This window comes from Lithobates pipiens, unplaced genomic scaffold (genome assembly GCF_037356315.1).
Source record: "Lithobates pipiens isolate NorthernLeopardFrog02 unplaced genomic scaffold, aLitPip1_a1.2 Scaffold_1, whole genome shotgun sequence".
NCBI classification, from domain to species: Eukaryota; Metazoa; Chordata; class Amphibia; order Anura; family Ranidae; genus Lithobates; species Lithobates pipiens.
In genome coordinates, this window is record NW_027507685.1 from 229730333 (window position 1) to 229746175 (window position 15843).

A 15843-nucleotide genomic window follows, 5' to 3' on the forward strand; every position below is an offset into this window, starting at 1 on the left:
AAACCACTTGACGACTGTCCACAGTAAATATACATCATTACTTTGACGTTAAATACGGTATTATGGCAGCAGCTAGCACAGTATAATTGTTTACTGTGGCCAATTCTACATCGAATTAAAATGGTCCCGTCGGTGGATTTGCGGGGGGATCACTTTAAGAGGCGGCGGGAGAGGTGCCCTCCTGCCACTTCCAGGTCATTTCTAGGAAGGGACAAGGACCCTACAACCCTGGCGGGTGGTTATCGGGGGCTTATCACAATCTGATAAAAAAAAAAATCATCTTTTCTATTCTAAACTGTAAATGACAAAATGGCTGCCAGTAACAAGGCTTCAGTTCCTGTGCCAACCAATCACATCTCCCGTCTCAGTGATCATGGCTCAGGATCTGGAATTCCCCCACCCTGAGCTCCTCTGTCATCATGTTTGTTGAAAACATCTCAGCATTTTACTTTCACTTTCTCCCATTCTATTCCTCAACTAGACAACCTTTTCACACTGCCTCTGCCTAGCAACTGGTGATAATCTGTGTATGAATTTTTCTATTGGATGGGAGATAATTATCACCCAATCAGCAGCGTCCTGTGTACAGGGTCTCCGCCTCCTCCTGCTCAGAGTATCAGTAGAAGTGGGTGAGGTGAGAGGACGGTTCTGGTTCCGTACAAAGAAGAGAATGAGGCTCTTTGTCGCCGCCGCACTCCTCTGTGTGTCTGTCATAGGAGTCCATTCCGGTGAGTACAGCGCCGGTATATGATGGGTGTGTGGGAGTTATAATATCTGTCATATTTGCCAACATTGTAAAAAAAAAATTAGGGACACTTTTTTTTTTAGCTTTTGTCGGTGTTACATTATAATTAAGGAGCGGGGCATGCGTTTGTAGGCGTGGCATAGGGAAAAAAAATAAAAATGCGGGGTGTGCGAAAAACCGGTGTGGTTTATGGGAAATAGTGGGTGTGGCTCAAAGGGGGTGTGGTTAGAGTTTGAGTTGAATGAGGTATGGAGAGGGAAAGGGGGAGAGGGATGGAGGGACAGCAGCCCCAGATCCTACAACACTACTAGTATCAGGGACCCCAGATCATGCTGGTTGATGCAATGTCATTATGCAGCAAACAAGGCATCTTGGCTCTTGTAGTTCCTCAGCCTAGTTATCTGTAAATACTGTAATCATACCAAGTACCCTAGTGCATGCTGACTCTTGTAGTTCTGGAGACCAGACCATGGTGGGTGGTGCAATGTCACTATATAGCAAACAAGTCAGGCTTGTTCTTGTAGTTTTACAAACCACTTACTGTATCTAATGGTGTCTTTGCTGGATGGGATTCCATTTTAGTACAAGCCAGGCATGCTGGCTCTTGCAGTTACACAGACCACTTATCTCCTGGTGTCACTAGTATCGGGGACCCTAGACCATGCTGGGTGCTGCAATGTCATTATATAGCAAACAAGTCATGCTGGTTCTTGTAGTTCTACGAACCACTTACTGTACCTAATGGTGTCTATGCTGGATGAGATGCCATTTTAGTATAAAAACAAGCCAGGCATGCTGGCTCTTGTAGTTCCTATTTATGGACATAAATATAGCAATCTCAGGCAAACATCCGAGTAACCCCTTAACCACTTGCTTACTGGGCACTTAAACACCCCTCCTGCCCAGACCAATTTTCAGCTTTCGGTGCTCTCACACTTTGAATGACAATTACTCAGTCACGCAACACTGTACCCAAATTAATTTTTTGTCCTTTTTTCCCCACAAATAGAGCTTTCTTTTGGTGGTATTTGGTCACCTCTGGGTTTTTTATTTTTTGCGCTATAAATGAAAAAATAATGAAAATTTTGAAAAAAACAAACACATTTTTCTTTGTTTCTGTGATAAAATTTTGCAAATTATTAATTTTTCTTCATAAATTTTGGACACAATTTATACTGCTACATATCTTTGGTAAAAAATAACCCAAATTAGTGGATATTATTTGGTCTTTGTGAAAGTTAGAGAGTCTACAAGCTGTGGTGCGAATCATACAAAATTTATCACATCTGATGTACTGGTGGTCTATCTCATTTCTTGTGACCCGAATAAGCCAGGAAAGTACAAATACCCCCCAAATGACCCCTTTTTTGAAAGTAGACATTCCAAGGTGTTTAGTAAGAGGAATGGTGAGCTTTTTGATGTTGTCATTTTTTCCCACAATTCTTTGCAAAATGAAGATATTTTATTTTAATTTTTCCACAAAATTATAATAGGTTATTTCTCTCACGTGGCATGTGTATACCACAAATAAATTCTGCTACTCCTCCTGAGTATTACGATACCACATGTGTGGGACTTTTCCACAGCCTGGCCACATAGAGAGGCCCAACATGCAGGGAGTGCCATCACGTGTTCTAGGAGCATAAATTACACATCTAACTTGTTGACTACCTATTACACTTTTGAAGGCCCTGGAGCACCAGGACAATGACACGTAACACCGACGTGGCACTGATGACATGTGACACTGACAGATGGCACTGATGACAGATGGCAATTATATGTGGCACTGATGACACGTGGCACTAATACGTGCCACTGATGACAGATGAACTAATACGTGGCACTGATGACAGATGAACTAATACGTGGCACTGATGACACGTGACACTGGTAACAGATGGCACGTGACACTGACAGGTGGCACTGATGACAGATGGCACTAATATGTGGCACTGATGACACGTGACACTGATATGGCACTGATGACAGATGGCACTATGTGGCACTGATGACACGTGGCACTGATGACAGATGGCACTGATGTGGCACTGGGGACAGGTGGCACTGGGGCAGATGGCACTGACAGGTGGCAGTGGGGACAGATAGGCACTGTATTTTTATTTATGTATTTATTTATTTATTTTTTACACTGACCGCAGCAGAGATGCAGCGGTTCATCTCTCCCTCCTCACACGCTGTCTGTGTGAGGAGGGAGAGCCGGCGATGAGAGATGATTGGGCACGCCAATCACACTGTAAACTGCCGCTGTGATTGGCCGTTTACAGAGATCTGTGACTGGCTGTGTCCGGGGGACACGGCCAGCACAGAACTTGCCCAATGCGCGCCAGGCGGTGGCGCGCATTGGGGAAGTAAACAGGAGGACGTCCAGGGACGGCCTCCCAGCAGTTAGCGTCTGCGCTGTACCCATCTTTTGGCTATAGCGCGGGTGCGAAGTGGTTAATAAATCACCTTGGAATAACATGGATCTTCCAGGAAATCATTAACTGCCACATTGGCTTTAATAATAACAAGTACAACGACTCCTACTTACAAACTGAGGGAGATAACAGGAAGTGAGAAAAAATCTACCACTAAGAAGGGAAATTCTCTCCTGTAAGGCCGCGTACACAAGGGTGGACTGTTCGCCCAACTTTGTCCGCTGAACAGTGTTTCAGCGGACAGTCCGCTCGTGTGTGGGCTTCAGCGGACTGTTTCAGTGGACAGTCTGACGAACATAGTTTTTCGGAATTTCCGTAAGACAGTCCGCTGAAACTTGGTTTCAGCGGACAGTCCGCTCGTGTGTAGGCTTGTTCGCCATACTAAGTTGCGTGCATGCTCAGAAAGGATTTCCACGGCGAAGGTTGCATTGCAGTGTATAGGACGTCGTTTTTCTAGTCCCGTCGTACGTGCTGTATACGTCATCGCGCAAGTTTTCAGCGGACTGTTCGTTCGTCGTGTGTGGTCAAGTCCGTTCATGCTAATTTTAATCGGACTGTTTGTCAAACTGTTTGACGAACCTAGTTGGGCGGACAGTCCGCCCGTGTGTACGCGGCCTAAGAGTTAATATGGGAAAAAGGTGTCTCCACTGATGCTTTATCACCAATCCTTGTTTCCCTAACAGCCCAAAATTTTCAAAATCCAATTATCATTGGGACAGATAGTGAGGGGAAATCTTCTGTACAGGGGCACAGACAGCTAAACAAACGTTACAGGGGTGATAACCCTTCTCTATGTTATCCAAAAAGCTTAAAAATAGATTTTTTGGCTGGAGCTACACTTAAAAAATGTACCTGTTCCGACTTACAAATAGATTCAACTTAAAGAGGAAGTAAACCCTGATGGGTTTACTTCCTCTTTGTCTCCCTGCAAATGTAAAGCATAATGGGAAACTATGCATCGCATAGTAGCCCATTATGTGTCACTTACCTGACACAGGAGCCAGCAATGTCACCGCTGTCCCCTGTAGTCCGGAGCGTCCATCTTCTTCCGGGTATCGCTGCTCCGGCCCCCCCAGGGGAGCCGTCACTAACGGCATATCGCCATTAGCAGCGGCATGCTGCTAACGGCGATTGTGCGCCGCTGTCTACGGTACACGCACCGTAGACAGCTGTCACTGTCTTTTAGTAAATATCTCCTAAACCGTGTAGGTTTAGGAGATATTTCTTGGACCTACAGGTAAGCCTTAATCTAGTCTTTCCTGTAGGTCAAAGTGGTATGTAAGGGTTTACAACCACTTTAAGAACAAACCTACAGTCCCTGTCTTGTTAGTAACCTGGGGACCCCCTGTATCTAGGCAGGTTAATCAGCATGACATGTTTTCCTCGCTCTGTGCCATGTTGCTTTGCTTTCTACTGTACTGGAGGGGGGGTCTGAGCCATCATTAATCTGAAGGGGAGCGATCACATGTTGCTCTACAGGGGTGGAGGGTTTGATGGCGGCTGATCTCTTCCTGTTGTGTTCAGTGGAGAGGGGAGGGGTCTCCAATCCCTGCAGCCACTGAAGAGAGAAGCCGATTGGCTGCCCTCTCCTCTCCACTGAACACAAGGGTAAACAATAATTGTGGCAACAGTGGTGGCCTTCTTTGTGTGGCCCACTGCAGTTTTTAGCCTAAAACATTCCCGATTTTTCCCAGGACAAAACCAAAATCCCGGGAAAATAATCGAGACAAGCTTAATTCGGGACAAGGGTCCAAAAATCCGGATTGTCCCGGGAAAATCGGAACTGTTGGCAAGTATTCGATCTATCTAGCCATCTGTACTTCACACACTACTATACAGACACTTTTCAAATAATAGGTGACAAATGCAGAGCTTCCGGTGATCCTTCATATGGGACTAAAGCCGGCCATAGACGGGCCTGTTCTTTTATTCAGCCAGCAGTCAGAATAAGAGACAACCGACAGATTCCTCCATCCACAGAGGACATCATATTCTGACAGCGAGACTCCCCCCTGACAACAGGACATCGATCAACAAACATTTTTCAATTTGTTTGTTTGACAGAAGTTAATCAAACGATTGCTTTCTGTAGAACTTGGACGGTCACACACTGATCGAAATTTGAGTGATCGCTGATAAACCAGATGAATTTAGATTGGTCTCTGGCCAGCTTTATCGCCTCGGTCCTCCTATCCTCCTCAATGTGTCCTGTATGTGGTCTGATGTACACCTCTAATAAAATCTACGATTTACCAATAAAATATGTAATAGTGCACTAAACATTCCATACAACCTTTTAAATGTCCACATTATTTAAAAATAGTATAAAAATGGAAAGTAGTGATGAAAAGTAGGACTTGTTGGTTTATCCCAGTGCTCTCCACACTACAGACATTTGCTAGCTTTTATCCAGCCTTGGGGGGCACTATTCCTGCTGATGATATGAGGCCTCCCACTGACACCAACAATGAGGTACTATTCCTTCCACAGACCCCAACAATGGGGTACTATGCCTTCCGCTGACACCAAAAATGGGGTACTATTTCTTCCACTGACACCAACAATAGGGCACGATTTCTTCCACTGACACCAACAATGGGGCTTGATTTCTTCCACTGACACCAACAGTGAGGTACTATTCCTTCCACTGATACCAACAATGAGGTAATATTCCTCCCCCAATACCAATGATGGGGCACTACTCCTCCACCTACACTGAGGTCATGTTTATTCCCACTGATGCTGGCTCAAGGGACATTTTCATCTATGAGGTACTCATATTGGCTTGTTCTGGTATTAAACTCAGTTTTCCACTCGTTGCCCTCCTTAATCCTCACAAGATCGTATGCCCCTCTCAAATCAAGCTTTGTGAAAACCGTTGCTCCCTTGAGGTGGTCAAATAACTCTGTAATCAATGGAATCGGATAGGCATTCTTAATCTTGAGACACCTTTAATCAAAGGTCTCAGTTTACCACTCTTCTTCTTCACAAAGAAGAAACCAGCACCAGCAGGAGACGAGGATTTGAGGATGAAACCTCGAGAGCATGTCTGCAACATACTCCTCCATGGCCTTATCCTCCAAGACCGACAAAGGATATACCCGGGCCACGAGAGGGGTACCAGGTTGAAGGGCAATTGCGCAATCATTCGGCCAGTGTGGAGGCAAACTACCAGCTTGAACTTTGTCAAAGACATCGCTAAAATCGCAGTACTCCTCCGGCAGGGAGGAGAGTGAAGAGGTGCACAGGACCTTGGCTACCTTCTGGAAGCATGTCTCACTGCATTGTGGTGACCAGGAGAGAGCCTCAGCACTGAGCCAATCAAAAGAGGGATTGTGCCTCTGTAACCAAGGATAACCAATACCGAGCAGAAACTTAGGTGAGGAAATAACTTGGAATTGGATTATCTCATGGTGGAGAGCCCCTACGGCCATGGACAATGGAATTATTTTATGAGTCACATGGGCAGGCTGTAAACGTCTTCCATCAAGAACCTCAATGGCAAGTGGAGTGTCACGCAGGCACAGCGGTATCGAGTGCTTCGATACAAAGGCAGCATCAATGAACAGACCTGCAGCCCCAGAGTCGATTAGAGCCTGTATCTTGGATGACTCCCAAGAAAGGGTGACCAAAACCAGGGGCCTATCCTTCTGGATAACTGGGGATGAAACAACGGCACCTAAGGTCTGTCCATGACAGGACCTCAAGGTTCGGGTGTTCCCTGGACGGGTAGGACAAGACTTCAAAAAGTGACCTGCCTGGCCACAATAAAGGCACAATCTCTCCCTCCTCCTAAAGGCTCTCTCATCCGCAGAGACGCGTGAAATCCAAGTGTATGGGTTCACCTTCACTGCCCCACTCGGTACCAGGAGGTGAGGGAGGCACAGATGGGACTGCAAAGCTCGTACAGGGGGCTTCTGCAAGCGCTCCTTAAATGAGTCTGAGTCTGAAGTCCATGAGGATCGCAAATATGATCAACTTCTCCAGCTCAGTGTGTATATCTCGGGCTGCTATCTCATCCTTGATGGTATCCGTGAGAGACCATGAGAACAAGCAGCCACGAGGGCCTCATTGTTTCACAGAACCTCTGCTGCCAGAGTACAGAATTCAAAGGCTTAGTCGGCAACAGTTCTCATACTCTGTTCAATGGACACGAGGCACTCTGCAGCAGAAGCAAAGCATGCAGGAATGTCAAATACCCTTTTAAATAAAGCCACTAACTCAAGACAACAGGTTTTTGCGTCTCCTATAGAGGATTTGCCCAGGCCAAGGCTCTCTCAGAAAGCAAAGCTATCACGAAACCTACTTTGCTTCTGTCCATGGGAAATGCCTGGGGCAGAATCTCAAAGTATATCTCAACCTGGTTGAGAAACCCTCTGCATTGGACTGGATCGCCCTAAAATCGCTGGGGAAGTGGAGCGGAACCAGACATACCTTCCAATAGAGGTAATACTCGAGGAGGGTGCCTGCACAGAGACTGGAGCAGCAGCAGGGTCAGCCTGCAACATAGGTTGTATCAGGGTAGCCACAATGGGAGATTCCAGTTGAGCCGTGCGACTCAAGAGCGTTTGTAACACCATGGTGAACTGATCCATGCGATGATCCAGTTCATCTAATCTGGAAAAAAATATTACCAACAAGTGGATTGACTGCATCAGAATTCGTAGCCTTCGCCTACTGTCAAAGCATGAAATCAGACCAAGACAGAAGTACAGTTAAATTGCACTTGTTTAATAATAAAAGTACAAACATAGTCAAAACATAGCCAAAGTTTAGTAACCGGAACGTAACAAAAATTTGGAAGCCTAGTGCACAAAGGCACAGCTAGTACCCCTAGGGATATTAAACCCAATAGACCAGACAGTAGTTAAAAAAATAAAATAAATTTTATATATATATATATATATATATATATATATATATATATATATATATATATATATATATATATATAGTTTTAGCACTGACCCCCGAAGGAGCTGCTGGTTTTATTGGGCTTACGGTTACCTTCTTGACTGCTTCTCCATCTAGGGTTTCCCATGGTAGATGGCCCAAAGAAATATGGAAACTGACACTGAATCTTCTTTTGGGTTATTTATTTGAAATAGAAACAGAGTCTCTCAGGTTAGAGTAGAGGGTTAGGATAACGTTCAGGTACTTTGGACTGCAAAAATGGAAAGTCTCTTATAGGATATGTAGCGCTGGCTCCTGAAGAGCACGCGCTATGTGTTTTTCAAAGTTAAGGTTACATCTGAACTGCAGTTTGGTTTGGGTACAATTATCTAAATTTGGACTTCAGCATCAGTCTGACTGGACTATGAGACGTTCAGCCTGACCACAGGGGGGCACTGTCGCTTCTGGCAGGCGTGGAACTATGGTCTGGTTGGGTGCTTAAGTTACTCTCTCTCGGAGCCCACCCAGTGGGAGTGGCGCTCTTGCTGTGCTTTCTGAGAGAGGGTATTTAAGATGCGGACGTCACGTGGTTCGGGGTTCCGGTCCAAAAGGATGTATTGACTTCATGGTCCTGGTCCTCCTGACCAGCCCCCAGGAAGGCTATGGCCTGGGGTGCAGATCCACCTGATCTTGTTGTCTCGGGGCTAGCTAGCCCGAGGCAAGGAAACTATAGGAGGATTCTAAGGTGGTTGGGTGCCGTCCCTGGTTTGGGAGAGACCCAGTGATTTCATGCTATCTAGGGGAGGACTCTTCAGAAGAAGGCCACGTATGGGTTGGTTTCTTGGCAAGCGCCTGGAGGAGCTGAAGTACCCAAGAGAATCCGGTCTCGTGGATATCACCAAGCTGGCTGAAAGATCCAGGTATCACACAAGTGTTCTACAAGTTTAGTTTTCCTACATGTTCTACAACGACGTCTGTGGCAGAGACATGTTCCTGAGTAAGCACCTTGTTGGCTGCTAGGCCTTGTGAGAGAGGGACTGTCCAATTTGAGTGAACATCCAGTTGCGAATGGCTATTCTCTGGATACAGTCAAAGTAAGCAAATTCTTCAACATTGACATTGACACTACCTGAACTTCTTTTCCAACCCTCTGATCCCATGTTAAGAGACTGTTCATTGTCTACGTTTTTGCCAATAAAATCCATTTAAGTGGAACTGTTGTCAGTCTCTCGAGTTACTGGGCCATCTACCACAGGGCACCCCTAGACATGAAGTGAGGAGAAAAAAAAGGTAACGGTAAGCCCAATCTAACCAGCAACTCCTTTGGGGGTTAGTGCTACAGAAGAAAGCCAGAAAATGACCGTTTCACAGCTGGATTTTACAACCCCCAGATAGACCTCCTCTCTCACTAGGCCTAGCAGCCGGTACGGTGTCAAGTAAAATAAAGTCTCTGCCACAGACTTGAGTATAGAATACTTGAGAAAAGTCTCTGCCACAGACTTGAATGTAACTGAGGGATGTAGACCAATTTAAAGAGCTATCATACGGTACCAGTATCTCACAGCCAGTCCCGCGATACCGTATGAGTGTAGATCCATGAAGTGTCCTTCAACGGAGCCTCCAGGCTCCTTCAGTGAAGGCAGCCTTGCACACGCCTTCTCCTAAAGAGTCCTCCCCTGGGTGGCAACCCTACTCCATAGAGAGCCGGTCACAATCTCCTGATATGCAAATTGGCAGTGGGGAAACCCATTTCCAGTTCACACTAGTGTGAACCCAGTTTTATAGCTGTAAAGGGTGGACCAACTCAATATTGAACCCTACAGACTAAGACTGGGATGCCATTAAAGTTCATGTGCGTAGATGAGAGGGGCGTGACCGGATGTGGGAGGAAGCCGTACACGTGTGAGTGAGCCGGCGTCTCGTCCCTCCCCTCTATGCCTCCAGGATGAGCGGCGTCCCTCCTCGCCACCCTCTCCCGCACGTAGTCGGATAGTAGTCCGAACGGAACCTGCGCAGAACAGACACCCTCGTCTTCCTCCGTCTGTTACCTTGCCGTATGACGGAGGCTACGGTGTAGTGGAACACCGAACGGATCGGCTCTCTCCCGGGCTCTCCGGCTCTCCCCCGGGCGTAGAAGCGACCGGCTCTGACGACCGAGTTCATCGATCGGTTCGTGATTGGAAGGGGATTGGAGAGGGGTTGAGAGAGACGAACGGGTTCTTTTTATACCCCTACTTCCAACGAAAACAGGTCACTTCAAGCTGACAGGCTACCCCGGGAGAGAGGGGAGAGAAACATCAGCAAAAAAAAGAAAAGGGGGTGGTGTGCATTATCCAGTGAGTCTTCCCTTTTTTTCTTTTTCTCTTTTGATTTGTGAACTGTGATGAAGATTTTATATGACCTAAAAGGACGCTCGATAGACTTTTAAACTCCCACCCCATATATTGATCTGTTTGGAGTTCCCCCTGCCCTGGCTTTGATACTTAAGCATCCCGTTGAAGTGATAATTTACGGAACTGTTTTATCTGGAGGAGTTATTAATTTACTTTCGAAATGTCTGCCATTCTGGCTAAATATCAAGTGGAAAGGAGCTAAGTGGACTTGTGCTGTCTTAATGAGTCACCATCCCTCCCTAAGGGGTGATTATTTCTTTGGGAATACTCCATGTTATGAAAATTTCAATTTCTTTTGCAATCCTGTTTTGTACATTTGCTTGTTGCCTGAGTCTTTACACCTCCCTGAGTCTATACAGACAAACCACCAAACCATCAATTACTTTTAGAGAAGATAAAGCCTTACACACTTGGTAAAAAGCCATTATGCCGTCACATCGTACGACAAAGACAAGCCAGTCAGCGGTTGCTGCGAAATTAGAAAAATTTGCCCACAACCCCGGCCAGGGGCCTAGTCAGACCCCTCTGAAAGGCACCCAACAGGGTCAACAAAATCAAAGTAACAGGCTATCAGGAGCCAGGGGTACTAGGAAAAGTCATGGGCTAAATCACCCTGAGATGGCATTGGAGGAAGGCGAGGACGTGGAGGTCATTCGGGGCCAGGCTATGGCTGCGGACGTGGAAGGGGTACCTGGCCCATCTGAGGATGGGCTTCGAATGGTATCGGAACCCGAACCTGAACCAACGTTAAAAGAGGTCCTAGCAGCAGTAAATCTATGCAGAGAATCCCTGGGAGGAATGAGTGCTCAGTTAATTACCATCCAGAAAGATCTTTCCTATGTTAGACAAGACATTCAAAAAATCCAGGAAAGGACTACAGCCTTAGAGGGTCGAGTTGGCCAGGTGGAGGATGACCTAGCTCCTCTGTTACAGGAAGTTAGGGCTATGCGAGATCAGTTGTCCAAGCAGGAAAGTAAATTAGATGAAATGGAGAATAAGATGAGGAGAAAGAACATCCGGATAGTAGGCTTGCCAGAACACTGTAAAGGAACAGACCCCATAGCTTTTTTGGTTAAATGGCTTGGAGAAATGTTTGGTCAAGATATTTTTTCACCGTTTTTTGCTATCGAGAGAGCACATAGGGTCCCCGCGGGGCCTCCACGAACTGGGGCTCCCCCGAGACCACTCCTGGCTAAATTATTGTTCTATAAAGATAAGGAGACTATTACACGGAGAGCTAGAGAGATTGGTAGGATTGTATATAATGGCTCCAGAGTATCGATTTTCCCGGATTTTTCACCAGATCTCCAAAGAAGGAGAGCTAAATTTGGAGAAGTAAAACGTAAACTACGTCAGATAAACGTGACTTATGCTTTATTATACCCAGCAAGACTACGGCTAAATGCCCCTGAAGGAGCAAGAATATTCGATAACCCCAGAAGTGTTGAGGAGTGGTTGGAGTCCCAATCCCAGAGACTGTAGAAAGAAATGCCGTGTTTTGTCTTTCCTTTTGTTTTTTTTTGGATGTTCGCCCCCCCCATTTCTTTCTGTTTTGGGGGGGAGGGGGAAATGCGGGTATATTCGTGTGGAGGTGGGGAGTGGGAGGGGGAGGAGGGGAATAACTGGTAAAAAAATTTTTTTCACCATTGGTAGAGAGGAGAGGGAAGGGAGAGATAGAGAAGGAGGGGACCGACACGTATGACACCCTTATATGTAGGGGTGCTAGCGTGCTGCTATCTGCCTTTGTTTGATGTATGGGACACACCTGGTGATTGGTGGGTTTTTGGGGAGCAGGGAAAGGAGAGGAGGGGGAGAGGGGAGGGATTAGGGTATGAGAAAAGGGGGTGGGAGGGGCATGTATGGGAAGGTCACATTAGAAGGCCCCAGAAGGTGCCCAGGGAGGCAATAGGAGAAGTGTGTGAGGTGGGTGATAGGTGTGACTGGAGAGAGGGGGAGGGAGGGGATGTAAGGAATGATTGGTATATAAGTTGTAGAAAAAGAGGTGAGAAATACACATTAAATGGAAGAGCACGGTATAAAAAGTACTTTACCACAACGGAACAATGGTCAAGTGTTGACCACAAAAAATTAAATGATAAAGGGAGTTTACACAAATTTTGTAATAAGGATGGGCACTATAATTATTAATGAGTGATTTCACAAGGTTAAAAGAAAAAAATTTCACTTTATATTCTTCGAATGTTAGAGGTTTGGGAGATCCGAGGAAGAGGATGGCGGTTAGGTCAATAGCTAGGTCACATGATGTAACATTTTTTTGTTTGCAGGAGACACATTTTTCAAACTCTACTACATAGTTACATAGTTACATAGTTACATAGTTAGCCAGGTTGAAAAAAGACACAAGTCCATCCAGTTCAACCTTAAAAACAAATAAATAAAATAAAAAATAATCGTACAATCCAGATACCCAATTTTATGCCCACAATTGATCCAGAGGAAGGCGAGAAAAAAAACCCAGCAGAGCATGCTCCAATTTACTACAGCAGGGGAAAAAAATTCCTTCCTGATCCCCCAATAGGCGATCGGATTTTCCCTGGATCAACTTTACCTATGTTAGTACCTAGTTATATTATGTACCATCAGGAAAGTATCCAAGCCTTTCTTAAAGCAATCTACTGAACTGGCCAGAACCACCTCTGGTGGGAGTCTATTCCACATTTTCACTGCTCTAACTGTGAAGAAACCTTTCCGTACTTGAAGCTGAAATCTCTTTTCCTCTAGACGTAAAGAGTGCCCCCGTGTCCTCTGGGTTGACCGTACAGAGAACAACTCAACACCAAGTTCACTATATGGACCCCTAATATATTTGAACATGTTAATCATATCCCCCCTTAATCTCCTCTTCTCAAGAGTGAATAAATTTAGTTCCTCTAATCTCTCCTCATAGCTGAGTTCCTCCATGCCTCTTATCAGTTTGGTTGCCCTTCTCTGCACTTTCTCCAGTTCCCCGATATCCTTTTTGAGAACTGGTGCCCAAAACTGAACGGCATATTCCAGGTGAGGTCTTACTAATGATTTGAACAGGGGCAAAATTATATCTCTTTCTCTGGAGTCCATACCTCTCTTAATACAAGAAAGGACTTTGCTCGCTTTGCAAACAGCAGCTTGGCATTGCATGTTGTTATTGAGCTTATGGTCTACCAAAACCCCCAGATCCTTCTCCACTATGGATTCCCCCAGTTGTACTCCCCCTAGCATGTATGATGCATGCATATTCTTAGGCCCCAAGTGCATAACTTTACATTTATCAACATTAAACCTCATCTGCCACATAGTCGCCCAATTAGACAGTGTATTGAGGTCGGCTTGTAAATTGGAGACATCCTGTAAAGACGTTATTCCACTGCATATCTTGGTGTCATCTGCAAAGACAGAAATATTACTTTTGATGCCAGACCCAATATCATTTATAAAGATGTTAAAAAGTAAGGGTCCCAACACTGAACCTTGGGGTACACCACTGATAACCTTAGACCATTCAGAGTAAGAGTCATTAACCACGACTCTTTGAATTCTGTCTTCTAGCCAATTTTCTATCCATTTACAAACTGATATTTCCAAACCTGTAGACTTTACCTTACACATGAGCCGTGTGTGCGGAACTGTATCGAATGCTTTTGCAAAATCCAAGTATACCACGTCCACCGCCACCCCTCTGTCCAAGGTTTTACTTACCTCCTCATAAAAAGAAATCAGATTTGTCTGACAACTTCTGTCTTTCATGAATCCATGCTGTCTGTTGCTTAAAGTGTTATTGTTCAGCAAGAACTCGTCGATGTGGTCTTTTATTAAACGCTCCAGTATCTTCCCAGCTATAGAAGTTAAGCTAACAGGTCTATAGTTACTTGGTAAAGACTTTGATCCCTTTTTAAATATAGGCACCACGTTCGCCCTGCGCCAATCCAGTGGGACTATTCCCGTCATTAATGAGTCCCTAAAAATTAGATACAATGGCTCTGAAATTACAGAGCTCAATTCTTTTAGGATCCGTGGGTGGATGCCATCAGGTCCAGGTGCTTTATCCACCTTTATTCTGTCTAAGTATTTCTGGACCATATCCCTTTTGAGCCATTGTGGATCATTTGGGGCTGTGTCACTACCACCCCCATTATGGACATGAGCTCCCCCATGCTCTTTTGTGTACACAGAGCTGAAGAAAGTGTTTAATAAATTAGCCTTCTCTTTGTCCCCAGTCACCAACTCTAGATTGTTTTGTAAAGGGCCTACATGCTCAGACTTGACCTTTTTACTATTAATATATTTGAAGAATTTTTTGGGGTTTGTCCTACTATCTTTTGCAATCTGTCGTTCGTTTTGAATTTTTGTATCCTTGATTTCCTTTTTACATATACTGTTAATTTCTTTGTAACATTTAAATGACACTAGTGATCCTTCATTTTTATATTTTTTAAAAGCTCTTCTCTTACAGTTTATAGCTTTTTTAACCTTGGCCGTGAGCCACATAGGTTTTGTTTTTAGCCTTTTAAACTTATTGCCCATGGGAATATACTTTGCAGTGAGGTCCCCAACAGTCTTTTTGAAGAATTCCCATTTCTGTTCTGTGCCCATTGAAGCGAATATTCTCTCCCAGTCTAAGTCCTGGAGAGTAGCCCTCATCCTTGGAAAATTAGCTCTCTTGAAGTTAAGTGTTTTTATCTTACCCGTATGTATTTCTTGTTTAGCGCTAACATCAAAGGAAATCATGTTATGATCACTGCTACCCAGGTGTTCCTTTATCTGGACATTAGTAATAAGCTCCGCATGGTTTGAGATTACCAGGTCCAACAGAGCTTCATTCCTAGTTGGGGCCTCAATAAACTGGACCATAAAATTGTCCTGTAATAGGTTTATCATTTTTTGCCCTTTAACTGTCCCAGCAGTGCCATTACTCCAGTCAATTTCTGGGTAGTTAAAATCCCCCATTATTATCACTGTCCCAGCCCTTGCAGCCCTTTCCATCTGTGCAAGGAGCTGAGTCTCCACCTCCTCATTCACATTGGGTGGTCTATAACAAACTCCAACGATTAACTTTGAACTACCCCCATCTAAATGCAGTTCCACCCATAATGCTTCGGACTCATCACACTCTCCATCCACCAGGTCCTCTTTCACACTTGCTTTGAGATCACTTCTCACATAGAGACAGACCCCGCCACCTTTCCTTTTTACCCTGTCTCTCCGAAAGAGTGCATAGCCAGGAATATTAATAGCCCAGTCATGTGAGGATTGAAGCCAAGTTTCAGCAATACCGATTACATCATAGCTCTCCTGATGCACCACAGCTTCCAACTCACCTATTTTGCTTGGCAGACTTCTGGCATTGGTGAATAAACACTTTAATGCATTATTA

At 45.0% G+C, this 15843-nt stretch overlaps 1 protein-coding gene across 1 annotated transcript in view; it reads left to right on the forward strand.

The window, feature by feature from the left end:
* Window positions 1–573: 573 nt before the first annotated feature.
* LOC143984145 (class I histocompatibility antigen, F10 alpha chain-like) overlaps window positions 574–15843 on the forward strand; it is a 112850-nt gene continuing 97580 nt past the window's right edge. The window contains exon 1 of the mRNA XM_077484457.1: window positions 574–728. Within this exon, the coding sequence (XP_077340583.1) occupies window positions 671–728 (58 nt within the window). The 5' untranslated portion in view covers window positions 574–670. The remainder of the gene's footprint in view (window positions 729–15843) is intronic.